This window comes from Hippocampus zosterae, chromosome 15 (genome assembly GCF_025434085.1).
Source record: "Hippocampus zosterae strain Florida chromosome 15, ASM2543408v3, whole genome shotgun sequence".
Classification (NCBI taxonomy): Eukaryota; Metazoa; Chordata; class Actinopteri; order Syngnathiformes; family Syngnathidae; genus Hippocampus; species Hippocampus zosterae.
This window is the reverse complement of record NC_067465.1, coordinates 11,077,175-11,103,746: the sequence shown is the minus strand read 5'-3', so window position 1 is coordinate 11,103,746 and position 26,572 is coordinate 11,077,175. Positions and strand designations below refer to the sequence as shown.

Below are 26,572 nucleotides of genomic sequence, written 5' to 3'. Positions count from 1 at the left end.
GACAGACGGAAGGACAGACCGCGTGCGGGACGACGCGCAATATATATATATATATATATATATATATATATATATATATATATAGAAGATTTTAAATGGGATTGAGGGAAAGAAAATACTGCTCGGTGACATCATCAGTTCACTGTCTTTATTTCACATTATTTACAATCAGAGTGCAAAAACAGAAAAAAAGAATAATAGGCCACACAGCAAAGATGGCCTCACGTTTTCTCCTCAGACGTCACTCACTAAAGTGCACTTGTGCATTCCAACGACTTTTTCACAGAGGCAGCAAGCAAGAGCCATGTGAAGCAACAGCAAATCACCAAAGACTTTTACGTCAGGAACCACCACACACTCGAAAATACAGTTAGGTCCAAAACAAGCCAGTCTGGGTCAAATATAGTTAAATTGACCCAAACAACCCGGAAATTTGGATCAAATTGGCCTCAGCGGCTGTTGTAAAAGCGCTACATAAAGAAAGATGGATTGTACTACGCAAGTAGTGGATTGAGCCTTTTTTTTTTTTAAACAAATTGGATTTTTGTTGACCTAAATGGTTTTAGCATGCGTGACCACTTTTTTTTTTAACCTCCTGAAGCTGGCCTCCGGTGTCTCTACTTCAGTGCTTGACAAAATCAGACAAAGCTGCACTTTAGTTTTTAAATAAAGCCAGGAAAAAAATATAGAACACCAACATGAAACAAAAATGGCAGTCTCCACTCATCCCTTAAAAAAAGGTGTCCATAAATTATGAGACACATTCAAAGTCTAAAAAGCAAGAGGTAGACGCTAAATGTTTTGGAATGAAGAGCGCCCCCAAGCTCCCCTGCCCAGAAAACAACAGATGGTCAGTCACATGTTAAAAAGTCTTGATTTTTTTTTGTGTGTACATGTGCATTCAGTCGACTATTTGTTTCCGTCTGAGAGCATGCAGATGTGTCGATGATGTCAGAGGGGTGCTCAGGGGGAGGTGTCCTCTGGCAGCCCCCCTCCACCAGGGCCTCCTGCTCGACCAGATCCAAGTCCGGCAGGTCATCAGTGGACGGCGCGTGGATGGCACCGTCGCAACACGAGCACACCTGGATGACGACGACAACATGATGGATGAGTGAGTACCCAACAGACATATTGGCCACTTCATTAGGTACACATTGCACAATTCTGGGAGATCAGATGCAAGTCTTATCCAAAATTGTCTCAGTAAAAGTAATTAGTACAAGACGAGAGGAGAACTGCTTCTTCTCATGCATTCCAATACAGGAGAAAAGACAATTGGAGCATAGTGACGCACCCTGGTGGCGAAGTTGATCAATTACATGCCAGATGATTTTTTTTTTAAATTACCATTTCATCCAAATGTTTTTCCTATAAATTGTTAGTTATTAGTGAAATATATTCTTGAGTTTTGTATAACCAAGTGAAGACGTTTTATATTTTTATCCAAGACTCTGATATACTTTGTGTGGGTATTTATTTAATATATACTTTCAATTTTGTTTTTATTTAATATATCGATTCAATTCATTAATAAGTCATGCTGCAGTATAATTAGACTTATTGTGTTACCACATACCAAAGTTCAACGGGCTTAATTTAATGTATTTTTAATCCATCAGTGCTGCTCTTTACACTGGTTTAGACATTGTTTCTATCATGTTAATACCAGAGTCTATGTGTGAATATAGCTGGCGTGGCAATTCATAAATCACTGGTAAATATCCTTCCGAAATCTGACCGTGCAAATTCAAAATGATTTTCTTGAGTTACGCAGCGCACCTTGACCTCCAGGACTTTGGGCAGGCAGCCCTTCTTCATCCAGGGGTGCACCTGCATCAACTCCTTCTTCTGCTCGTCCGTAAAGCTCGGCTGACTCTTCTGCATCAGCTGCAGCTTCTCGCGGTCCTCCTTGAGAACCTTCTGGATGTCGCTGTCAACAAGAAAAAAAATGCAAAAATCACATTTCATTCTTCCAAAAAACGTTTGAACGAGTGATGTTCCGATCTGATCAGGTGATTTTCAGCTGAGCCAGAAACAAAAAATATATTGGTTGAAAATTCTAACTTGGGTTTTACGATAGGGTGAAGGGTTACAAGCTAGGAATAGTTTGTCAAAATAGGGTTATCATTTACTTCAGTTAAAACCTCTAATATTGGTTTCAAATGAAGCTTTTTGACAGGCTTATGGTTTCAAACGAAAGTTCACTTTTCAAATTAGGGTTTCCAGAAAGGGTTAGGGCTTCAAAGTAGAGTTTTCAAATTACAGTTTCAAGGCAGGTTTCGGGTTCCAAACTCCAGTTAAAATTTCCCAAGACCGTTTTAAGACAGGTTTAGGGTTTCAAAGTACAATAAAGTTTTTAAATTGGGGTTTCACGATAGAATCACAATTCCAAATGAGGTTTTAAGACAGGGTTTCAAATGAAGGATCCATCCAGAGGTAGGGTCGCAAATTAAGGTTTCAAGCTGAAGGTAAGTGTTTTGGATTTGAAGATAGAGACTTGAAATTGGAAGTGTGCGCTCACCGTGAGGGCAGCTGATAGGTCATCATGACTTTGTCATCGGCCTTGGCCATGAGGAGCCAAACAGGATCGTGGAGGATGTAGTTGGCGAAGCGCTCGCTGGGCTCCATCTCGCTGCCGCTCGAGTGATCTTTGACATTTTGGCTCTTCTGCGATGAGTCCACACTGCCAAAGTATTTGCTGCTGTTGCTACCTGAAGGCCCAACACAGGAGTACAGTCACAAGTTAATCAATAATTCAACGCCATGAAAAGATAAACATGCTTCGTCGTGAACAAAACGATCTTTTTGGTGGCAAATGACATGAAGTAGGATCATTTGGGCCAAACCCAGAACCCACCTTCCACACTTGCGGAGATCCCGCTGCCCGACGCTCTGCTGTTGGACGTCCCGCTGGCCGAGGTCCCGCATCCGTTGGAGCGAGATCGCACGGACCCCGAGGTGGCCGAGCCGCTGCCCGAACACGAGTCCTCTTGCATGATGATGTCCAGCATGTCGCTGGAGGATGAGTTGTTATCGCTGTTGTTGCCGTCGCCGCGAGAGCTTGCCTAGGGACCCAAGAGAGAGACACACACACAAACAAAAACAAAAACACAGACGCTGAGTGACAATGTCGACATCTCGGTGCTGCATCCTAAAAATACAAGTCAATGGAAATACAGTACATACATTGAGTGCTGATTTTAATGTGTGTGTGTGTGTAAAAAGGTCCTGAGCATCCAGCAAATATGAAATTAAATGAATGTGTGCCCACATTGTATTTATTTATTTTTGATAGATGATATTATTATTTAGAGATTAAGTATCTAAAAAAAAAAAAGGCACACATAACACCTGTTTTAGATCACCGGATCATTTGCAAGCGCCGCAGAAGCCGGATAATGATCGTGATCACTTGAATCATGTGTGTTGGAGGAGATCTTGAGAACCGGTCTTTGCCCCCCCCTAAATTAATTTCAACAATCTTGGGGAGGGGGCGGGGGGCTACTGAAACCAATGCAACAAACACTTTATACTACTGGACCAAATGTAAATGCCCAGTGGGACAGATAAAGTGGGACCCCCCCCCCCCCCAAAGCGAGATTTGCATCTTATCGCTTTCTTGAAACGTAGTTGCCCACCTCTATGGTTGCATTAGCTATTGGTGGATCTGCAAAATTCATGTGCAGTCCTGACGCAGAGGAGTGTAAACATTTCCCGCTTTAGAGTCTCAGTGTCTGCAGAAGTCTCTAAAAAGGCACTACATTTGTTGCTTGTCACTTTTTTGGAACGGGTGGATTGGAGTGGTGGCTTTGCGGCGTTCATTTGCAGCCTGGATGCCGAGGGGGTAAACATCACCTGCTCTGAAAGAAGTCTCAGAGTCTCCAATGACACCATAAAAAAACCACTAAGTGTTTTACTTGTAGAACTGAAAATAAATTAGCAAGTAGTGCGTGACAAAGAAAAACACATTCATGGCATCGTGCATAAGAACAGCACGGAACAATACAGTAACTCCCTGACATATGATCTACAGAGATAGGCATTCCGTCCCTGGGACGGAACGGTCCGTCCATCTGTCCCGGACGGACGCCCATTCTGGGGTTGGAGGACGAGAAGTTTTTTTTTCTTCTCAAAAGGTTGGAAGTGGGTTTTCATCCGGCCCTTTATTCGTCCCTAACCGGGTTAAGTATGTGGTGTCAGGAGGCAAAATTAGGCCAGAATGTAGACAACCACTAGATTTTCATTTCAGGCTATGAACAGGACAACACGAGTTTGCACGATTCACTTAGTGGCTTTTACAGAAGCTTCCTTTTTCATCTCAACAGTGTTTTTAGAGCAACACTGCCACCTAGTGTACGGTCAGAGAACATAAAATATCGACAGACACCCATTTCACAAAGGAACAATCCAGTCGGTTAAGAAAGCTGCCTGTGCTCTATGTCTCTCGAGAGCGATGACGGGAGGGTACCCAGGTCGCAGATGGCGGACGGACTGGCAAAATAGGGTAAAATGCCCGTCTCTGATAATCTACAAGCACAAAAGTGCATTTCTTACCGTTCTGACATTTCTAAATGAACACTGTCAGACCATTTTAGCAACAAGACAAGTGCCAGAGATGCTAAGCTTCTTCATGGGAGTTTACCGTCCCATGAAATGTCTTCAAGTATTAACTCATTCAGTAGCAGCCAATTCTGGACCAAGTCTGAAAAGACGTTTAAAAACGTCTTTGGGAGTAAATGAGTTAAGGGGTTGTGGGGCATAAATCAAAGAGTTTACAGCAGAAGTTAACAACGTTTGGGTGAGATGGGCAAAAGCGATATAGTTAAGAGCTTTCACGGACATATGGAATTTGAGCGGGAATGGGATTGGACAAGGATGGAAGCTTTTCGGACGGTCAGCCTACCTCACTGCTGCAAGCCCTCAGCCTAGAAGAGAACATGCCTTTATCCCAAGACAAACGCTCACAGACATGGATCGTGCCCTCGCAATACAACGGTCCAGGTGGACCAAGGAGACTGAGAGTTGGCTAAAGGGTGTAAGGCATAATACATCGTGTGTTAACACCCACATGGAGCTCGGGACCAAATTTGGCTTTTACACAGCACAGAAATTTGACAGTCACTTCAGTGAGAGGTGGAAAGTTTCTCACGGGCTCAGCGGCCTCAACATTGGTGACTTGCAGGCAGGTACGTACACACCAAGGATGGCTACATACAGTGTTCCCCGCTATATCGCAGAAATATGCGCTTTGAAGCGACTTTTTTCTTTAGGGGTCTTTACAGTTTACAACGTGGTTAAAAAGTGAGTTTCAAGAAGTTGAAATATTTTGAAAGCATATAAGAGGGATTAACCCCCCCCCCCCCCCCCCAATATGCTCAATATAGCAGATTTTCCCCTAATGTGGGTGGGTCTGAAAAATAGCCCCCGCGATGTAGTGGGGGTAACTGCATTGAGGGAGTTGCGGCGGGGAAAGTTCTGCTGTTTCCTTACATACCTGATTCAGTTCTTTGGCCTGGGGGGCCCCCGCCGCCCCTTTCTCCCGTTCGGCCACATTGCCGCCTTGTCCCGCGGAGGGCAACGTTGTGCCGTCCTGCCGGTCCCCGGAGAGCTCCAACTCCAAGAGGTTCAGAGGAGAACTGCAGCGGGACTGGAACAGCGGCGGCGAAGCGGACTGGGGCGTGGAGGCGCGAGACTGGCCCCCCGCCACCGGGACCTTGGGAACTTCTGAAGTGGCCGGGGGGAAGTAGAACGACGGCGCCACGTAGCCCATTTGAGGGGTAAAGGGGCTCTGAGGGTTGAACGGGGCAGGAGTCATTATGGTCGCTTGTCCCGGAAAGGCGGGTTGGGCGTAAGGTTGGGCTTGGATGGGGAAAGCATCAGTCCCTGGCTGGTACGCCAGCTGCGGAGGTGCGGGACCAAAAGTTGGGTAAAGGTAGTTTGGCAGTACAAGAGCCATGATGGGAGCCACCATCGGTGCCGTGTAGGGCGAATGAGGGACCCCCGGTGGGCAGGGAGGAGCCCCTTGTTTGTCACCGAAACTTTGCAGAGGGGTGTTCACGAGGGGCGCAACGGAAGCGTCTCTGGGGAAAACCTGGAGGGGGAAGCCTGGGTAGGCTACGGGCAGCATGGACTGCGACGTGTCGGAAACGGACCAGGATGTGGGGTTGAGGGCTTGGTTCAGCGGGGGACCTCGCGGCTGCTGGTGCCTCGGATAAGACGCGGTGCTGTCCGAGGACTCGGTCTGCTTGGCTCGCTTGGATTTGGTCTTTCTGTTGCGCGCGCTGCGCCGCGCCGCGTTGTGCTCGCACCCGAGGCCGCTTTGCTTCCTGTGCTGGGCAGCTTGTGCACCTGAGAGGAAGGAAATCAACAGCCCGTCAGGTTTTTTTCCTAGAACTATAAATGCTCATACATCAGCTCATTGTGTGATGCTTGATTTTTTTTTCTTTTTTGTTACCATCAGTGTTTTTCTCTCTCTGCCGCTCCAGGTACTGCGAACAGTTGGCTTTGAGGGTGGTGAGCCTGCGTAATTCCTTGAAGTGAATCAGGAAGCTCTGCTCTTCCTTCTGCGTGTGGGCCGCCAAAACCTGCTTGGTCAAACCCAGTTTCCTGTACGACTCCCTTTCTTGGCCCCGAGGCGAAACACCCCAAGATGGAGGCGCCTGCGCCGGGTTGTGGCCGGATTCTGCCACTTCACCCGCCCCTGACACATCCTCTGTGATCTCTATGGATGACAGAGGACCAATAACGCTTAGGGAATCCAGATAAGATCCTAAGAAATTCGTTGATTGAGTTAGCACGCACAATAATAGCAGACGGGAAAACAGTGGAAAGAATGTTGGACACAAAACTAAACCACAACTTAACTTGTACGCATGCACACACTCAGAGAGACAAGAGAGAAATCTGGAGAAAGCACAAATGCATCACGTTGATCCTGTGATCAGAATATCTGCCGGACATCATATCGTACTCAATGTAAAAATAGATTTATTTTTTCTTCTTCTTTCATCTATATGACCCTTACTCCTTGGTTTTTGATCACATCATCAAGATGCAAATGTGCAGTAAAGAGTAACATAAAATGCAGATGCATTTACAGTGCTGTGAAAAAAAGATCATCTCCTCGCTTTTTTCGTTCTTTTTTGCATATTTCTCTCGCAGGAACCGTGTCAAAAATCTCTTTACAAAGATGAGAATGCCCGTTGATTCTTATTATCTTTTGAAGAACCATTAAAGAGGCCCTTAGGTTAAAGCGACCTGTGTTGCTCCGCTGATCTTGGTGGCAGTGAACTCAATTCGAAAATGAACAAAAACAGGCTTGAAACCGTTTATTGCTGCTCCCAATTTAACTATGCCGTCAAGCTAAACATAAAACAAAGCATTAAAAGGAGACAAAAACTTTAAATTCGATGTTATAAACATTACAGAGGGCTATTTTTAAGATTGGGAATTACATTATGAAGATTTTAGCTGCGTATCTTAGGGAAGCTCTGCATTTCACAGAGGAGAGGTGATTGGAGATTTTTTTTTGGGAGCTGCCACCAATACGGTACGGAAATGAAAAAAATATACATAATAACGCAAAATAATTATTACATAATGAATTATTCAAAACTAATTATATTGATGAAAAAAGATTGGATTCCAATTTAAAAAATAATGACATGCTAATGTGATACCATTTTATAACACGTAATGTATTTAATAATAATGATGAACTAATCCATTATGAAAGGATAAAACGCAAGAAGAGAGGAAACATGCATCAAAAGAGAAAAAAAAACGACTGGAGGCTGATCCTTTTCGCTACACTGTACCTGATTCTTGCTGAGGTTTCTTGTCCCCAACATGAACTATGGTGCTACTGTAGCTACACTGGCTGGTGATGGACACCACGCTTTCTGGCTTGTTAGGTAAAGGTAGGGGCAGCGAAGTGCCCACTACCGGTCTGGCTGCGTCACTGGACTTTTTATCGGGGGCATCCAAAGTGGAGAGACCGTGCTGATCCTTCAACAAGGCCGGTTCTGCCAAAGAGAACAGAGGACAAAAAAAAAAAAAAAGAAAAAATGCTGATATGGGACTGCCATTTTAGAGAGTCTGAGAAAAGAAGAATCTAATGCAGGGATGTCCAAACTTTTGCTCCTCAAGACAACGTACAGCTAAAAAGGAGGGAATGAAGGTGAGGGAGGGGGGGGGGGGCGTGCTTCCACATGTTAAAACCAATTCAGGATGCTTTAAGGTCAACGGAAAACATCAACTGATTGTAAAGTGTCCTTGGGTGTCTTGAAAGGCGCTTGTAAATAAAATGTATTATTATTATTATTATTATTATTAACTCCATCCAGTTTGTGTAGCAAACTGGAACATGTTTAAAGAAAAACTCAATCTTATTTTGGTGTACGAGGTGAAAAAGCAAAGATTTATTTTTTATTTTTGGGTGTCATATTCCTTAGAAATACATTTTGCCACTTGCTGCGACTGAAAATGACATTGCATGCGCTCAGGGTTCGGGTAACGACCAATCATGGCTCAGTTTGTGAGCTTTACATGACTACGAACGGTCATTACCTGAGCCCCGGGCACGCGTGATCTCATTTCCAGGCCCCCGGGCCTTAGTTTGGACACCATTGCTTTTAAAGTAAGGCTTTGAAGGCCTTTAAAAAATGACTTTTTAATACATTGGCATTGATTACTCGTAATTTTTATGGAGGTAACGTCATGGAACATACCTCGAGAAGCCTGTTCTGTGGTGCCGACTTTGTGTTTGTCCTCGTCAGAGGACGTGGTGTTACAGGAGGATTGACATTTCCTCTTCAGAGCGAAGGGAACATTGCAATTCTCCAAGTACCTGCAGTTGGATTGATCATAATAATTAGAAAAGAATTGATATACCATCGGCACCGGAATCGATATATATCAATAGTTGTCATCTGCTGTTCATACCTGATAACACCGTCGAGACAGCTGATCTGCTGGTAGGAGTAGCCCGTCTGGTCATTGAGTGGCATCTCCTCGTGGGAAGAGGATCGGTTCTCCTCCGTCGGGGGGGCGCTCTCCTTCCAGCTGAGGAGGGCCGACAAGTCCTTGGGCCGCACCACTGCCGGGTTCTTCTGAGCAGACTCGACTAAAGTGAGGGAGTTAAGGTGTGAACGCAAGGCATGATCGGTCTTAGTGCCTAAACAGAAGAGGTCAGGGTTCTCGACTTACTGCTATTGATTTTCTTGCACTGTTCCTGGTGCTTCTGGAGATGTATTCCTTTACAGATTTCCTGGAAGGTTCGCTACCAAACGAAGGAAAAAAGAAAAGTTAGTCGCTTTGGTTCACATTGTGTTCCAAGAGAGAGTGGCATAAAATATCTCAATGGACATCAACTCACCGGCCGGGCTTTGCTGCTCACTTCTTCCTCCTCATCGTCCTCTTGATGGAACTTGGTGCCATTGTTGAGGCTCTCGCTAGAGGAAGTCATGCCCAGGAGTTGGTCGGTGCTGTTCAGACTCCTGTAGCCACTGGACCCACTGTTATGAACCGGCTGAAGGACAGACAGAGCCGTCATAAAACAGAGGACCTCATGTTATGGACAGTAGCTATTTAATTTATTTAGCTCTCCTACAGGACCGGCAAATAATTTACATGTAGAGTGGACCTATCATTGAGACTTGTGGAACACCTGTAGTTTCACCGCAATCCCAGGCAATTTTGACATTCAGGGTAGTGCTCATTGTATAAATCAGAGGACTGAGTAGTCAGCCTTGTGGAACCTCCTTATCGTTTCTCACCTGCAGAAGGAGCCTGTGGATCTGCTCAGTGATCTCCTGGATGTCCGAGTCCATGGTCTTTGACTCGGCTCCAGCAGAGAGCGGGGCCATGAATACATCCTCATTTACAGGGCCCCTGCGGGGGTCCAACAAAACAAAACAAAAAAAGTTTTATAAAACGGATTACCACCTACAAATTGGTGACATATTTTAGCAGTGATGGAAAGTAACAAAATACAAGTACTTTGTTTCTATTGGCAAAGAACATTCGTAACATTATTTGTTTTCCTTATTCTCAGTATGAGCACTAGGTGAGGAAATAAAACACACACAAGGATCGTACTTCTACCTTGATATAATTGCAATCTTCAAAAGGCAAAAACTCACATTCGTACTTTGTGTCTCCCGATCACAAAGGAGACCTTGCGACTCCAGGGGTTGACATAACTGGACCAGCTAGTATCCAGCATGACGTATTCACCGTTGCGTGCGCAGAATCGTATCGACGAGTGATCGAACGGCTGCCCGGCATACTGGAGGACTGGTCGTGGGGATAGATTAAATTAGATTTATTCATAGGTATACTCATACAAAAACAGAAACAAACAACCGAGTACAAACAAATACAAAGATCCTGCTCTTTGGAGGAGGAATTTAAAACGATATTTTTAAAGATGGAAAAACCTGAAGATTAAGATGTTGCTTGCCGGCATATGGCAAGTAAGATATAGTTTAATTATACTTCAGTAATATTTGTGCAATTAGTCCAAATTGTAAGAAAATAATTTTTGACGGTGACAAATCATGACATCCAATATGCACAGTGAGTGAAAGTGTCGCATTAGGTTTTTGGCGAATGTCAAGTACTCACTCTTTCTGTGAATGGCCAGCATGATGGGTCTGTCGTTAGGATGCAAGTGGAGGAGGACCGATGTGCCAATCAGATCCTGGGGCAGGTAACCCAGGAGAGGAACGGCTCTGAAATACACACACAGCACATGATGTACACTTAAAACATAATCACAAGGTTCCACGAGATGGGCATCAATGTCTATGAAAGTAAATAGTTGTTTGTCTCCATGTGGCAGGGTTTACCAAAGTCACCTGCCACCCAATGAAAACAAAGACTATCCAAAATGGATGGATGCGTAAAACAAAATTGGTTCAAATCAACCTCTGATCAAAGCCAGACTGAAAATTCCCCCCCCCCCCCCCCCCCCCGTTTCCTGTTGAGCGAAATAGAATCGGAAGATATCATGAATGTCCAACTTACCGTTCATCCACATCCTGGAACACGCAACTTGGAGAATGCGTGGTGGTGAAGACGCGCTTATCTGTCGGAATCCGGGGTGCTATGGAAAACATGGTGACAGTTACTGCGCAGTGAAACACAGACTTTGATGAGCAATGCTCACCTCTATGAATAATGAATGTTTTTAAGAATTAATATTCATTCATTCCAAAGAATTTGTCATGTTTCCCTCAGCTGCACTGCTCCCACTATGTGCGCTGGGATGTTCGATTATTGACCAGTCAGATTCCACTGCTGCCATTTCAATGTAATCTGCCCTTCAGTGGACCACAAGTAAAAAAAAATAAAATGTGTGCACTTCTGTCAAGGTCCTTACCATCATAACCCGAGTGGACCCTCTCGGCCAGGAGGAGGCAGCAGAACTGGTCCTCGGCGTGTGCTGCCACTTGGACCTTCATCAGGTATGGAGTCATTCGGAAGGGATAGTACTGCAGGTCGCCTTTGCACTCCTTACGTCCACTGGACCAACACGAAAAGAAAAAAAAAGGTGGGGGGAAACCAATATGAGCAAAGATCGTGCCAAAAATCATTCATTCATTCATTCATCTTCCGAGCCGCTTGATCCTCACTAGGGTCGCGGGGGGTGCTGGAGCCTATCCCAGCTGTCTTCGGGCAGTAGGCGGAGGACACCCTGAATCGGTTGCCAGCCAATCGCAGGGCATACAGAAACGAACAACCATTCGCACTCACACTCACACCTAGGGACAATTTAGAGTGTTCAATCAGCCTGCCACGCATGTTTTTGGAATGTGGGAGGAAACCGGAGCACCCGGAGAAAACCCACGCAGGCCCGGGGAGAACATGCAAACTCCACACAGGGAGGCCGGAGCCGGAATCGAACCCGGTACCTCTGCACTGTGAAGCAGACGTGCTAACCACTGGACTACCGGGCGTTGATTGTCATTGCTGGTTGTAAACAGGATTTAATAAAAATAAAAATCTGCGCTGATCGGTACGTGTGCAACCCAAAGAAAAGGATGGCCTTGGCACAGAAAGGTTGGTTGTATGTGTTATAAGGCTGCAACAAATTATTATTTTTAGAATGAATCAATCTTGAGTGTTTTGTAGATGAATAGATATTTTTCAAATGTAATTTCCGTTATTTCATTATTTTTTATTCAGGTCTTGGTTTGGTCCATAACGTTAGAAAATAGGCACCAAAAAAAAAATACAATATTGTATTGCAGTCTGCATTCATGGAGGATGACAGAAATCTGAAATCATTTACTTCTGAGAAAATGAAATTTTAAGTTTAAAAAAAATTATGCTCTAAACGATTAGATCATAATTATCAAAAATAATTGATTAGTCAATCAGCTGTCAATTAATTGTTGCACCTCTAATTTGGGATATGTGTCACTGTAGCATAGCCTGTGAAAAAGACGCATCTCCATTTTTGTCATTTTTTTAAAAAAGTTTTACGTTCATGTGCAGGCGTAAACATTTCAAATATGGGCACGCGTGTTTTTTCACAGGACAGCAAGAATGGGCCAAGGATCCAATTAGCGGTGACGCACGTATGATGTCACAAAGCCAAAAAAAAACCATGAATAAAAATTACGAGCGGCAGATGGTCCGCTAGCGAGGCCGAGGCGGCGCCCACCCACCTGATACGACAGAAGAAGGACTTCTCCGGCATGCAGTCAGGCGGCAATGACTCTGCAATGGGAAATGTTTTCATTCAGCAGTAAAACAATAGCGCACAACTGTTTTTGCTCCCCCCGTGGCATGCGCTTGGGTTTTCCAGAATTCCATGAATGCAAAGCTCTTTTCTTGGATCGCGTGAATTAAATGAGAGTTTGGCAGTTAGTCGTCAGAAAAAACAAGCAGCAATGGATCGGGAGTTCCTTTCGTCACTTAAATGTAGGCCACCAAGATATTGATTGACTTTTGATTTCTTTAAGACGAACGGTGACCTAATTTGCGCTTTTAAAATAGAGGAACGGGGCCAGGCCATTTTAGATGAAGCAGACTAGGGAACACGTGTGCATCAAACATGTCGCAGTATATTTTCAAAATGAAATATTAATTGATGCTCATTTTAAAATTGTATTGTCAATTTTTTGAAATGAATGAATCAGTTAACCATTTAATCAGAGAAACATTTTACATGTAAAGTACATGTAAATTCAATTTTATTGATAAAAAATATATATATTTAAAATAAAATCTACATTTTATTAATACAAAATTCATACTCAAGTTCCAGTTTTTATAGTGAAATGTAACTGAATTTATATATACAATTAAATTGAATAATAAATTAAGACCACGTGGACGTTTTTATGGATAAATATGTTTTTATGTGTATTTTTTTTTTTACAATTAATCAATTAACAAATGAATTAATGATAAAGAAAAATGTGAATCAGTTTGTAGGGATAATAAACCGTGCTGAGAGACGCATCCATGCATCACATTCAAACAGTGTGGGTTTGTGTATGAAGTGCTGCCTCCGCGAGTGAAAACGATTCGATTGTCATTGCCACAATAAAAGCTCTAATCCACCCGTCCCACACGACAATCGTGTCATCAAAAACGTCGCTCCTACCAGCTCCGGTGCACATGCTCCAAGAGGGCAGGCGGTATGGCGTGGTGAAGCTGTAGAATATGCTGACATCCTGCGGGATCAGGAACTCCACAAACTTGCTGTTGTTGAACACGTCCCTTTTGCAGTTCAGGATGGAGGCAGCCTGGTCGGAGATGTACACGATCTTTCCCGTGATGAGTGACACGGCAACTGCGAAAATGTCCTGCAAATAGGGGACCACAACGACGCTAATTCATTCACGTGGATTTTTACCGCTCCATATTTGATCTTAGCTTAGCAGTTAGCACAGCTTCTCCGTTTTCTTATTTGGACAACAAATCCGCGACTTACATTGTTTTTGAGGGTGTATTCCGACATAATGCTGTCGATCTCGTCAATGGTGTACGAGGATACATCCAGGCCGGAAGGTTGACTGTCATTGGTCATCAGCAACTGGTAATACTCCTCATTGGCTGCAACCAAAATTAAACATTGACAGAAATGCTTTATATAAGTAAATAAAAAAACTTCCAAATTAACCTTTCCCTATTGCCTGTTGTAAATGTTGTTCCAAATTTTTGTTAGAGAACAGCAGGTTTTGCAAAACCCCCTATTTGAATAGGAAAATTGGTTTTGATTTCAAAGATGTTGGGGAAATATGGCTTTGAAGGACATGCCACACTGAATCCAATCAAACCGAATCATTTCACTTCAGAAAAAAAAACGTCCTTGAATTGTATCACACCCCATGTACCAAGATATACATATCTATATCTCGAATCTTCTTTTCTTGGAGGGATGGACGATACTAAATCAAACATGGAACAGTTGGACGTGTGCATCAAAAGTTTGGGATGTCTAAATAAGTCCACCAGTAAAAGTTATGGTGCATTTTTGAATCATCGAGAAAGTTCAGTTGAAAAGATGAAATATGAAAAAAGATTTGGTAGCCTTTACCTTCCACCTGCTTGACGCATCGCAGAGCGTACTTGAGCGTGTTCAACGTGGAAGAATTGCCGCCTTGCCTCTTCTCGGCAGGCAGGTACAGTTTCAGCTCTTTCAGGGTCTTCAGCACTTCCTTTTGAGTCTTGGCTTTAGCCGATTCCTGACTACTGCAAGAGGCACAAGGTACATTCCCGGCCGGTCAGATATGCGAGAACAAAAAAGAGGGCCATTTTGGGAAGCTGGTTTACAGTGCTCGGGTTTGCGTACCTGCAACCACTGGTGGAAGGGTTGTCCTGCTCGGAGCTCAGCAAACTGAAGGCATTTGAACTACTGGGTGGAGATGGACTGTGGGAGTTTGAGCTGAAAGGCAGACAGAGAAGGAAAGATAACTCTTATTACAGAGTGATGTTATAAACACGATCATACTAGAATACAATCCAATACAGCTTTATTTATATAGCGCTTCCACAACTGCTACCGCTGTAACCATAAATGTGTTGTTCCACGGTCTGGCTTGCCAAGGAATAAGAAAAAAAAGAAAATCTATCATTTTTAACAAGTTGCAGATCACTTCAGCAAGGATTTCTGTAAACAGTCGTGACTCTCAAATCATCTCAGTAGAGCTCTCGGAGTATGTAGTGTTCCATGTTCCCCCTCCAATGATAATGCTTTCTCGCACATTCAACTGCATGCATGTATTCGTCTAAATCAGATTTGTCCAATTTTTACTGATCCAAGGTAGAAAAATGGCCGAAAAAGTATACAGAGCGCCAATAAAAATATTATGAAACTTTTTTTAATTAACTGTTTTAATACGATTTTGTACTGTCGTATTTGTGATTTGGGTATATGCCTTTAACATTTCTGTGTTTGACTGTTTGTCCTGTTCAACAAATGTCTGAAAGTGCATCAGTGAATGTGGCTCTCCTTGCCCACATGCGAGGGCATTATTGTGCCTTGGTTGCTCCGGTGTTTTTATTTTATTTTTTTCATATGGCTTGAACGGCACCATACCTGAAGCCAGCTTCCACAACACAGATCAAAAAGAATGAACAATAGCTTGTCATCTTAAATCATTAATTCTTTGCCTCTCTTTGAATTTTGCCTTGTGTATGAAAGGCGCCGTACAAAGAAACTTGCCTCCAATGAGGATGACACCTCCTCTCACATTAAGCAGCAGATGTTTTTTCCAACAAAAAGGACGATAATTTGTTTGACATTTTGGTATTTTTCATAATAGCCGCCAATCAGCCAGGTGAGGAAAAGCTTCCAGAGGAGCCCTGAAGGAGGCCTTATGTAACAATGAGCAAAAATGGACGCGGTGGGATCTTGCAGTTTGCGGTGTGGTTAAGATTGACCTGAAAAAAAAGACCCGCCGCTGTTGACGCCTTTTGTGGAAGACGAGTGGGGGGCGGGAGGGGGGAAAACAAGGGGAATGGGCCACATGTGGTGTTAATAGAGCCGCTGAGAAAGGATGATTGTCAAAGGATCAATTGTCAGCAGCTCCTTGTGGAGACGCTTCACCGGCTTGCTCCGCGGGGAAGGCAAAGAATTGGGAGGACGAGTGCAACCTTTAAACATGGCCCACATGAAAAGCCATTCTGGTTACACTCATTGCAATGTAATGGATGTGACAGTGGGATATTGAGGGCTAAACAGAGAGATGGATTGATAATGGAGGATAACGAGTTCCATCTCGACAGCTAGCGAAATGATCTCTGTTGCTCGCTCAATCTACATGTTCTGTACTATAGGGCTGCAACCGATGATGATTTGGATTCATGTGTTAGTCAATTATATTGAATTCTGTCAATTAATTGATGAATCCGATTTTTGAAAAACTTTAAATTTCTATCCCTTTATTGTTTAAAAAAAAGACACATTGACAGTGCAGAAAAAGCACAAATGAATTGCAGATCAGTTAGGCAGAAAATTTCAGAAAGTTTTGATGTTTTTCAAAATAAAAGTAGCTCTTTGTACATGCTTATCTTTGTGTTGAATCAAAATAAGTGAATCTGTTTTCATTAGACAAATCTGAGAATATTTATTGTCAAGAGGCTGAAATTCCAAAGATTTCAGCCATTTTCAGAGGGGTTTCAAGAGGCTCTTTAAATAATAAATCGACTGTCAAAAATAATGATCAATTACCGTATTTTCCGCATTATAAGGCGCATTGGAGTATCAGGTGTACCTTCGATTTAAAACTGTTATAATGAGCACCGCATTATAAGTCGCATAGAATAGAAGATAAAATAATGACTGTGGTTGCGTTATGCATCCACTAGATGGAGCTATGCTAAATGAATACAATGAAACACAACTTTATTGATAGAACTTCCACAACCGCTGCACCTGTAACCAAGCGCTTTACAGAACATTTAAAATACGACATCCAATAAATCTGAATATTGATCCACATATGAGGCGCATTGGATTATAAGGCTTTTGAGATCATTGAATGCGCCTTATAGTGCGGAAAATACGGTAATTGTTGCATCTCTCTCTGTAAATAAACACAATGACATTTTATCAGACATTCACTCGTCAAAATCCAATTAGAAACACACCACCTGATGAAGTCTAACTGTCGAAATTCAGAACTTGAACTGACACCACTAATAGAAACACTGCAGAGGTTTAACCTGAGTAGAAAGCCCGGCAGAGTATCCGTGCTTGGTTGGCATTAACCCACAAGCCTAACGAGGACCCGGTAAACCCAAAATGGACTCTGAGACGCCGACTCATCACAACACAGGTGTACTTAAATAGCAGGCTAATCCGACTAAGAATAGAGCAGCACTGGTACAGAGGAGGGTTTCAAAAATAGAATCGCTGGTTTTAGAGTGGACGGGGCCCAATGTGTACTAAGCTTTCACAGGAGGCTAATTGGTCTGCATTGCATCATCGCAGACTTGAGAGTTTTGGTTCCTGTGGCTGTGGGAAAAGAATCACATTTAGTTTTCTTTGTCGTTATAAGGGCAAGATATGTGTTCATGTTCCAAATTGGTGATAGCAAACCACTGGGCCGAAGTGCATTCGTGTGGCGCGGGAAATGATCCAATTTCAATCCATTTGGTCTGAGACTAGAAGTTATATTGACAGCAAAGAAAAAAAAATCTATGTTTGAGTCTTAAGTATGAACGAGTGATACAATTAACAAACTAAAACCAAAAAAAAAAGCCAAAGTGACTAAGAAGTGTAATTAACCGATATTAATGTGCACACAAACTTACCTTTGTGGCTGACGCGCGCTCCCTTCTGCGACCAAGCATTAAATACCGGTAATTGATATTTTGCTAAACAGGCTGACTCGATTGTAACCTAATTGATCATTTTGACTCAACATTGTCAAATAACAGCCAGACTTTCTATCTTGAGGAGCCATAATGCTGCTAGGCTTCTCAGTCAGTTTGTGGCCATGACTTAACAGATTTGTTCAACTCCTTAAATTGGCAGGAATAAAAGATGCTCAGAGAGAAGACTAGTTTCCGCTCATGATCGACAGTATGCCTTTTTGGGTTTTTTTTTTTACAACAAAGAGAATATTTGTGTACGTGCTAAACAAAACCAGCCCGATTTTGCAAAATGACTTGAAATACAGGATTATACAATGACCCAAATAGATTGTAAAGAAGCCTTGGGAGGGAAAAAGGGTCAGATTTTGGTCATTATATTATTGTCAGTTTAAAAACAAAACAAAACTGTATTTGCCAATTAAACTACATTTTAACATCGGAGCCCTTTTTCAATATTTCCTGTCCTCCCAAGATTCCGATTTGGAGGTGTGCTGTACACTCTCATCAACTTTCCTTTTGATGGATGCTTCACAGGTTCCTAATAGGGTTAAGGTTACCATATCAGGTCATCTTGCAGGACAATTATTCTCCCGAAGAAGGCGCACTTTTCACGGCACGGCAGAAAATGCTGAATGAGAACCACTGGATATTTAGAGGATTAGTTAACAGTGCCAGCGATGTACTCTCCATCACTTTTTTAAGAACATCTGACAGGGCAAAATGCTCACTCTGAACTACTAACATCTGGCCGTTACGGTGACTGGCACTAAAATGGCCCGACTTAAGCCACTGAGAATAGAGCTGCCTTTGAGAATAGCATCTCAAGTGGACTTGGCAGCAGCAGACAGAATAAGCTTAATGCGGCGTTCTCTGTTTTAGTCTGGACGACGGTTGAAGATCAGGGCAAGGTGGCTTGACGAAGATGGCGAAGGGTTCTTTCTGCTTTTGTGTCATGTCCTTTGCAATTTTGACAGGTAATTGCCAAACACTCCGGGGGGGGGGGGGGGGGGGGGGAATGATCAAATTTCGCTCAATGGTTTAAAAAGGATTATTTACTGTAAATAATGTTTCTTTTTTCCCAATCTAGCTATCTATGACAGCTACCTATAGTGAAGGCAGAGTACCGGTAATTACATCCTCTTCCACCTGTTGCCCTGACATTAGATAGAGTTTTAATTTAATGATTTGTTGTTGTAGTGGCTAACAATAATATCAGTGCTGCACAATGTGGATTTTAGAGGAGGGAATGCATCAATGCGACCAATAGGCCAATTATCGACAAATCCCCCAGTTGTAAATACCAAATATTATTTTAGGGGAAAAAAAAAGCTGATTTGTTTCAGATGAACACTTTGCCTTACTGTATTTTAATGATGGTCAATGGTGGTTGTTATTGGACATGCTACGTATTTTCCAAGGTGGTAATCGGTGGAAAAAGTCTGAGAAGTATGATATTACGCCTATTTTGTACCACTCCCTGTTTGGACATCAAAATGTTCCAGTGAGAGGCGAGGCAGACAGCTAAGCGCACTAAAACGCAAGAACGTGCATCAGGGTTCAATCCGCCCGGCGACAAACTCAAACAAACAATGCGTCGCCGTGGTGATAAACGCAAAGTTAAAAAAGGCATGACACAGCCCCTCTGGTGTTGGCATAGAGCCAAGTGGCTGGTTTGCCGGCTGACATCATCGGGCTAGACTTCCCACCGGGAGCAGCCATCGTTTAAAAAAAAACAAAAAAAAAACATCCCAGCAATCCAGATGAATTCCGACTGCCTCCTGTCAGCAGTGAATCACATTTGCGCTCGTTTTGACGTCACGCTGCAGATGCATTTCGGTCGTTTTATGGACTTTTGGAAATGTCCCGCACATATTCCATCAGGACTGAACGTATATTTAGTTGAGTCGTCACTCAAATGACATGTTGTGAACTTCCAGAGCACACGTTCAGCCCAGTTTGTATGAAAATGATGATGGTGGAAGTTGTGAGCCGTGTAGAACGTGACGATGAATTCTTTTAATTTACAGTGGTACCTCTACTTACAAACGTCACTTCGTACGAAATTTTTAAGTTACGAAAAGCATCAACAGTTAAATATTGCCTCTTGTTAGGCAAGAAATTTCAAGATACGAAAGGTAAAAATACAGTATGGGCTGCCACTCGCAGCTCCGAGTTTCCTGAACACAACATACTTAGAGCTGCTCTGCCATTGGCTATTACCGAGCATCATCCTGGCATCCCATTGGCTAAGAGGAACCTCTACCGTATGTGTCTGTGCTTGTCATTCGCCCCTCGGGCCATGAGGCGTTCCGATAATTTTACGTCAATGTGAATCACCCAGAAAAAGTGTTGACCAGTCGGGCGATTGTTCACGATGCTGATGTTTACCTTGGACATTTTCGAAGGATTGTTAAAAGCCGACAAAAGCAAACGTTCTTGGATGAGTATGCAGTTAAAAGTTAAATGACCATCATTTGTTGTATTCTTTACTCTATTCATTCTTTTTTTACATTATGCACAACTCTCATTTATTGTGCAATAATCTAATTGCAACATGTATTCCATATTTTGATGCATTAGGAAACATTTTTTGTCTGAATATTGGGGGGCTTGGAACGGATTAGCGCGTTTACATGGAAAACGTGTCTCTACTTACAAAGAAGTTTCTTCCGGAACCAAGTCATTTCCTAAGTGGTTGTACCGCTGTCTTTATGACTTTTCAAGGTAAAACCTGTCTTGAAGTAAAACCAGTCTTGATTGACTGACCTTCGTTCAAATAGGAGTAGTGAGGTCCGAAATCTTACCAAGTTAACTATTCCTGTTCTACCAGCAAATGATGTTACATTGTTCTCCTCGCCTTTAAATTGAAACATCCCTCAATAAATACCTCTTGTTGCTTCCAGAAGACTCCAACAAAGCGGAATCTTTGCTGTTACTGTTGGAGCTGCCCGTCGACTCGTGACCGTTGCTCTCGTGGCCGTGGCTCTCGTTGCCGTGGCTCTCGTTGCCGTGCGATTCGGTCCCGCTGCCGCAGGACCCGCTGCTCTTCATCTCCACGTCCTCCTCCGGTCGCGAGAGGGAACGAGAACTCTTGCGGAGTTTGCGCGGCCCGGCAGAAAGGGCGTCATGGCCGCTGCTATCGCTGCCCTCCGACGGCAGGCCGAGCTCGGGCCCGCCTTGGCTGTAGCTGGTCATCCGTTGCAGCTGCGCCATGGAGCCGCAGCCGGAGGCCCCCCTCGGCACGGAGCCGCACGATGTGGATGTTCGGCAGCTTGAAGTGCCATCTTGGTCCTCCGGTACCGAAAAGCAATAGTGCTTGGAATCTGAATCTTCCGACATCAGGAGGATGAGCTGATTTCTGATCGTTGGTGTTGAAGTTGAGTACAGAGAGCGCAATCACCCCATCATCAGTGAACGTGTCCGAGGGATGGAACGGGACTGATCTGCAAAGAAAAGAATGAAAATTCTATGAAACGCATAAAAATTTAATCTTAAATCTCTTGGCACATCGCGAGCCATGACGTCTGCGAGACAAAAGCTGAGCAGTACCGTTTAAGAACTAGCCTACGTTGTTTAAAGCAGCAGTCCTGTAAAAAGTTACCAGTACATTTTGGGGGGGGGGCAGGGAGGGTTCTCCTAAAATTGCCAAATTAAAATATTATTTATAATAATTTAATATTATTTATAATAAAATAAAAAATATAACATTTTTACTAATTTATCACTTTAATTTGTTGTGACAAACGACGTATTGTGACATCTCGTCACTGTCATCTTGCATGTCCAAATATGGTCAATTCCAGTCATTTTTTCCCCCCATTCGTTCGCTACTATTGTCCCCCACATTGTCTTGTTAATTTAAAGCATTTTTAACCACTTGAAAAGCGTTGAAAACAGCGTGACAAGAAATCCGTTACCACTCTTAAATGCTCAACTATTGTTGTATAAGCCCACCTCTTCCCTTCCTCCGCTAGCACCTAATAAATCACATCTGTGCTCCTGATATTTGATCTTTATCAATTTTATGATAGAGAATAAGTTTTGATCAGAGGTCGGGGAAAAAAAAAAATCGGCCCTGGGATTTGAGTTTGACGCCTTTACATTCGATTGCACAGGCCTGTCTAATAATGCAACTGTTGGATGTCTCAATAAACAACCCTGAACTTAGCCATGTGTGGATCTCAAACACAAACATCCCATTTTGTAGACATGAAAAGCTCAACAAATGACAGTTCATCTTCTGACCTGGAAAAAAAAACACTCAGCAGGTACTTCTCTGATCTACAGTGAAAAGGTGAGCAGGTTCAAGCTGTGTTGCCTTTTAAAAGAAAGGCTGTGCCCCATCAAAGCACCCCCTAACCCTTTCATAAGGATCATCTATCACATGAAACACAAAACATTTACTTGAATGCCATGTTAGGTCGCAGCGGCGTGTCGTTTTTTCGTGGCCTTGAAGCACCGAGGCCAACAAATATGACAAACGTAAAAGAAGATCAAATGGTCTGCTTTACTGCATAATCACACTATGGATCTTTCCAAGAACATTTTTTGCTACCGGAATGGACATGTTTTGCAATTTTAGCAGAAAAATTAAATTCAGTTGGGAGTGAAACAAAAAAAAAACTACCCATCTTTGCTTCCACTTTAAATAATAAACATGTTTGAAAGGATTTCTGTTAAATATTTACATATGATGTGGAAAAATAAAACCCCGTCCCTTCTGAGAAGCTCATTGATATCTACAATTTGACATTCTGACTTGGCATTAAAATGGACTGTTTCCACTTGTGACTAAAGATTAGCTCGGCCAATCTGGTAGGCCAGCTCATTCGTATGCATATTCATTCGGGACTATTAACTAATACCGTCTTCTTGACTTGTTCCATCCTGCGGAGGAGATGCAAGCAGATAGTCTCTAGTACATTGAACCCGGTACTCGGTCTAGGGCACTCTGTGCCGGACGTAGCAAAGCAGCCCCAGGAAACAACTGAGGGCAAGCTGTCTGACGCCAAGAGGCACAGATCCCTCCTTGAAGGTCTTGAGATTTCATTTGACCGAGCATAGATTCAAAATCGAGCCTTCCGTGGATTTTACTATAGGCACAGTGTTCTTCATTTTTGCCTTTGAGCCATTTCAGTGATCACCGTGGCTGTTTGCTCTTCCTTCATAGAAGCACACCAACAATTTAGCCCGCTACGTGCAAATGACCACAATACGTGACGCCACCTCGACAGTAAAGTGCAGTTTAATACAATTCAAAGTGCACAATGGCTGGCAGGAAGGATGAGACGACCCCCCCAAAAAAAGGCCTCCTCCATTGAGAAGGGAACAGAGAGAACTCACCGTCGATGGCTAATTGGATCAAACAAAGCAAATAAAAACAATAGGACTCATCCTAGGCCATTTCACTCATTTAAATGTGATCACAAGTTGCTCCAGGCTGTAAAGGGGTGGAAACAGCTTCCCGAGGGAAACGTCTTCAGTGTGCCGTTTGACAATCAGTGAGAAATAAATTCTAAAGTGAATGAAGAGTGAGAAATAAGTTCTAAAGAGAATGAATATTTCTCTTTAGAAACCAACCAAAAGTTGTAAAAATATCACGGTTAAGGGTAAAGTATGAGCCTTAATGGAGAGTTCTTCTTACTTTTTCTTTTCTGATTGATATAAAAATGATTTAGTAGATATAAACACATAACGGGGTAGGACTAGATACGTTTTTTTACTTCATCCTACTCCCTTGAACATAATTACTGTGTTGAATGAAGACTGATTTGTTTCTTTTTACTTTTTTTATCCACCTTATTTTCTGTCAAATTATTACTGTATATGTTTTATGTTCAATAAACAATAAAACAAACAAACAAGAGTGTTGAGGCTTTATCGGGCGAGGAGAAAAAAAATATTCACAAATTTAATTTTGTATGATTTTTTTAATGTCAATTTATGTTTATGGAAACTAGATTTTTGTATATTTTACAAATGCATTCTTGTCAAAACTACAGAGTGTTTTGATTTCTCCTTTTGGTGGTACTCAAGTTATTTGCTTGACCTACAGCTACAGTATGCTCAATGACATCCTAGATGGACCTAATGGATCAGATGCACACTGCCCCACACACATGCACACCGGGACCACGTAACGCTTCATCCTTTATCCCACAGTCGCTAAAAAAAAAAAAAAGGGACAGGTCACATCGTGACAAAAACAGAGTTCGGTGGAAAGGGAGACACCGATATAACAGGACAACTTTAAGGTCCCCTTCTTATTGAGACAAGATGAAAATACACTGCCATTGAAAGTGCTCCGATTGCTGTATCCAAGCAACACGTGAATCACTGCAGCTTGAGGTTTTCCTACTTCCAATTCTTCACCCTGTGCTCTCAATTCAGTTTCTGGCTAAACCAAAGCAAGAGGCATGATTGCATTTCTATTCATTCCATCTGTTCAAGCCACAAAAACTACTTATTGTATCATGATTGATTATTACACTATTATTACAAGTGTTCAGTAACACATGCGTTGTTAAAAGTCGATTTATCCCAAGTAAGATTTCATCCACAATTTAATGTTGGAACTCCCTCACAGACAGCATCTTTCAGTTTCTTCTACAAAAGGTCCTTAAGATTTAGATCAGGCCTCTAAGATTAAAAAACTCATCCACTACCAGCCAATTCTAGACCAAGTTTGAAAAGACGTTTAAAAACGTCTTTGGGAGTGAATGAATTAATCTAATGTTTAATTCCAAGCCCATTGTTAGCTGTAAGGTGACTGTGAACAGACCAAGCTTTCCGACACCGGACAGCACATTACACTCCAGAATGCCCCGACAGTCTTGGGATTGGACACCCCGTGTCAGAGGTACTGTAGTGAAGCAGTGCCAGAACAGTTCGAACAGTCTGCTTTCTGATACCAAACACTGAATAGTCCCTTACACAGTTTCAAGACACCCAGTGCCAGAGGTAGCGAAGCAGCCTTGGGACATAGCCAAGACAGCCAATTTTGCTCCAAGTTGCCAACACATTCTTCTGATGTCATTGCACCTTGCATGGCTTAAGATACCAGATGTAGCAAAGCAGCCTTAAAAACCAAACAGCACATTTATCTCCAGAATATCAGAAAATTACACTCTACAAGCACAGATTCAAGACACCCTGTTTCAGATTCACCAAATCAGCCCCAACATGACAAAGAGAAAAATTTGTTTGAGCCAGACAGAAGGTTTTATTTGAGAATGACTGAAGAATCCACTGCACCCAACAAAGACCAAGGAACAGCAAAGCAGCTCCGAGACACAATTGAGCTCAAGCTTTTGAACAACAGACAGCACATTTTGCCCAACAATATCTAGATATTGTTGCACGGAGATGGGAAAACATGCAGGAAAGCAGCCTTCCAGGAATGGAGTTTGAGCCCCCCTGTTAAACAGGTTCAAATCACCTCTCACATTTTATAAGTAGTTACGGTGTTGGTTTGTGCTCTTGTCTATCCACGATATCAAAAGGTACAAACCATTGGCCCTTAAAGCGTAAAAGAGACAAAGAGACTTGTTTTATACCTTTGTTGTATGCTGTATGTAATATGACATTATTCTGTATATAATTTTTTTGATTGAAAAAGCACACCTTGAGTGTTTGTCTAGCCTGGATTGTGTATCAGGTACATTGAAATAGTAGACTCGTAAATATATTCATATTTCTTTAACTAGAGGAGCAGGCATTCCGAGCATCATTCACTAATCGCTACTGCATGACAAACTCCACCGACATGTGCTGCACTGCACTCTTTATGTAAGGTGCTGCGTTTCACTTTTTATGCAACACCAAGTCAAGTACAAACGCGCTGTGATTCTCTTTTTTTTTGCCTCCTCTTCCCAAAGTAGATTTCGTTTTTCACGAAAACGCACACACCGTTGACATTGGCAACACTAACAAAGTTAACATTTTGACGTGAAAGCACAGCCGCCGAGTCAGCTGATCCAGTAGTCCACTGACACAGTTATGCAACTTAGACAACTGTCATCTTTTTTAGAGTATGGTTATTGCGTATGAAGAGCTTCACGTACCGTCAACACCAAATGAGCCCGGTCCTCGTGTAGACGCTGAACTAAAATGTAGAATCCAAAAGTTGCACGTAGATATCGTTCTATACTGCTCATGACACAGTTCCTTTCTCGGTCAGATTTGTACTCGCACTGCGTAGTGGAGCTCCAGCGAAGGTAGTGACCTCATTTAAGCGCAACTCCTCCTCTTTCGTTTTTATTGGCTGCCACGACTGTCAGTCTTACCCTCGGAGCGTTTCCAGCCAAGCGACGTCATTTTTCCGGGTAAGGAGGCGTTCATGGGGACGACGCTTTACTTTCATGATTGGCCTGTGCAGCTGTCACTCTTTTTATATAAGCACGTCACCGGTTGCACGTGGGGAAACTAGTGAGGGGAGGCGTGGCCAGGAAGGTGTGGCCAATCAGGACGGAGCAGCCGTTGGTGAATGAAGCGCCTGGGAAGGCTGTTGTATAAACGGTTATACAAGGCTGCGTCAGGGCGGCTGTTTGGAGCCCTCTTACATGACATTAAGAAAAACTTCTGCACACGCTGTAACTTTTATGTACGCACGAGAACTACTTTGTGGCCACGGAATGCTACTTCGTGCGCATGGACTACTACAGAGAAAGTGCTCACGAAGTAGTTGTTCGTGCGCGTGAAGTAGCCGTGGGCCATTACATAAATAAAATACTCG

The 26,572-nt window shown here is 42.9% G+C and overlaps 1 protein-coding gene across 3 annotated transcripts; it reads right to left on the bottom strand.

The window, feature by feature from the left end:
* Positions 1 to 126: 126 nt before the first annotated feature.
* On the bottom strand, positions 127 to 26,068 carry per2 (period circadian clock 2). 3 transcript variants are annotated; one of them, XM_052087660.1, is made up of 24 exons: positions 25,902 to 26,068; positions 20,726 to 21,281; positions 14,810 to 14,902; positions 14,555 to 14,709; positions 13,949 to 14,070; positions 13,619 to 13,820; positions 12,675 to 12,726; positions 11,384 to 11,526; positions 11,029 to 11,107; positions 10,627 to 10,733; positions 10,143 to 10,296; positions 9,777 to 9,891; positions 9,377 to 9,529; positions 9,208 to 9,280; positions 8,944 to 9,124; positions 8,730 to 8,848; positions 7,818 to 8,024; positions 6,455 to 6,721; positions 5,495 to 6,348; positions 4,904 to 5,026; positions 2,858 to 3,065; positions 2,522 to 2,711; positions 1,780 to 1,930; positions 127 to 1,082 (listed from the first exon to the last, which is right to left on the bottom strand). In XM_052087660.1, the coding sequence occupies exons 2-24, from the start codon at positions 21,175 to 21,177 to the stop codon at positions 852 to 854; spliced, it is 4,431 nt and encodes a 1,476-aa protein (XP_051943620.1). In that variant the 5' UTR covers positions 21,178 to 21,281; positions 25,902 to 26,068; the 3' UTR covers positions 127 to 851. The 3 variants fall into 3 exon arrangements, with proteins under 3 accessions (XP_051943620.1, XP_051943621.1, XP_051943622.1); XM_052087661.1 differs by lacking the exon at positions 4,904 to 5,026; XM_052087662.1 differs by lacking the exon at positions 7,818 to 8,024.
* Positions 26,069 to 26,572: the final 504 nt, after the last annotated feature.

Coding starts and splice junctions, on each gene's coding strand:
- per2 (XM_052087660.1), bottom strand. CDS start 21,177: ATGTCGGAAGATTCAGATTCCAAGCACTATTGCTTTTCGGTACCGGAG. Junction 14,071..14,554: donor ATGCGTCAAGCAGGTGGAAG/GTAAAGGCTACC, acceptor TTTTGGTTGCAG/CCAATGAGGAGTATTACCAG. Junction 10,297..10,626: donor GCTGGCCATTCACAGAAAGA/GTGAGTACTTGA, acceptor CCCCACGACCAG/TCCTCCAGTATGCCGGGCAG.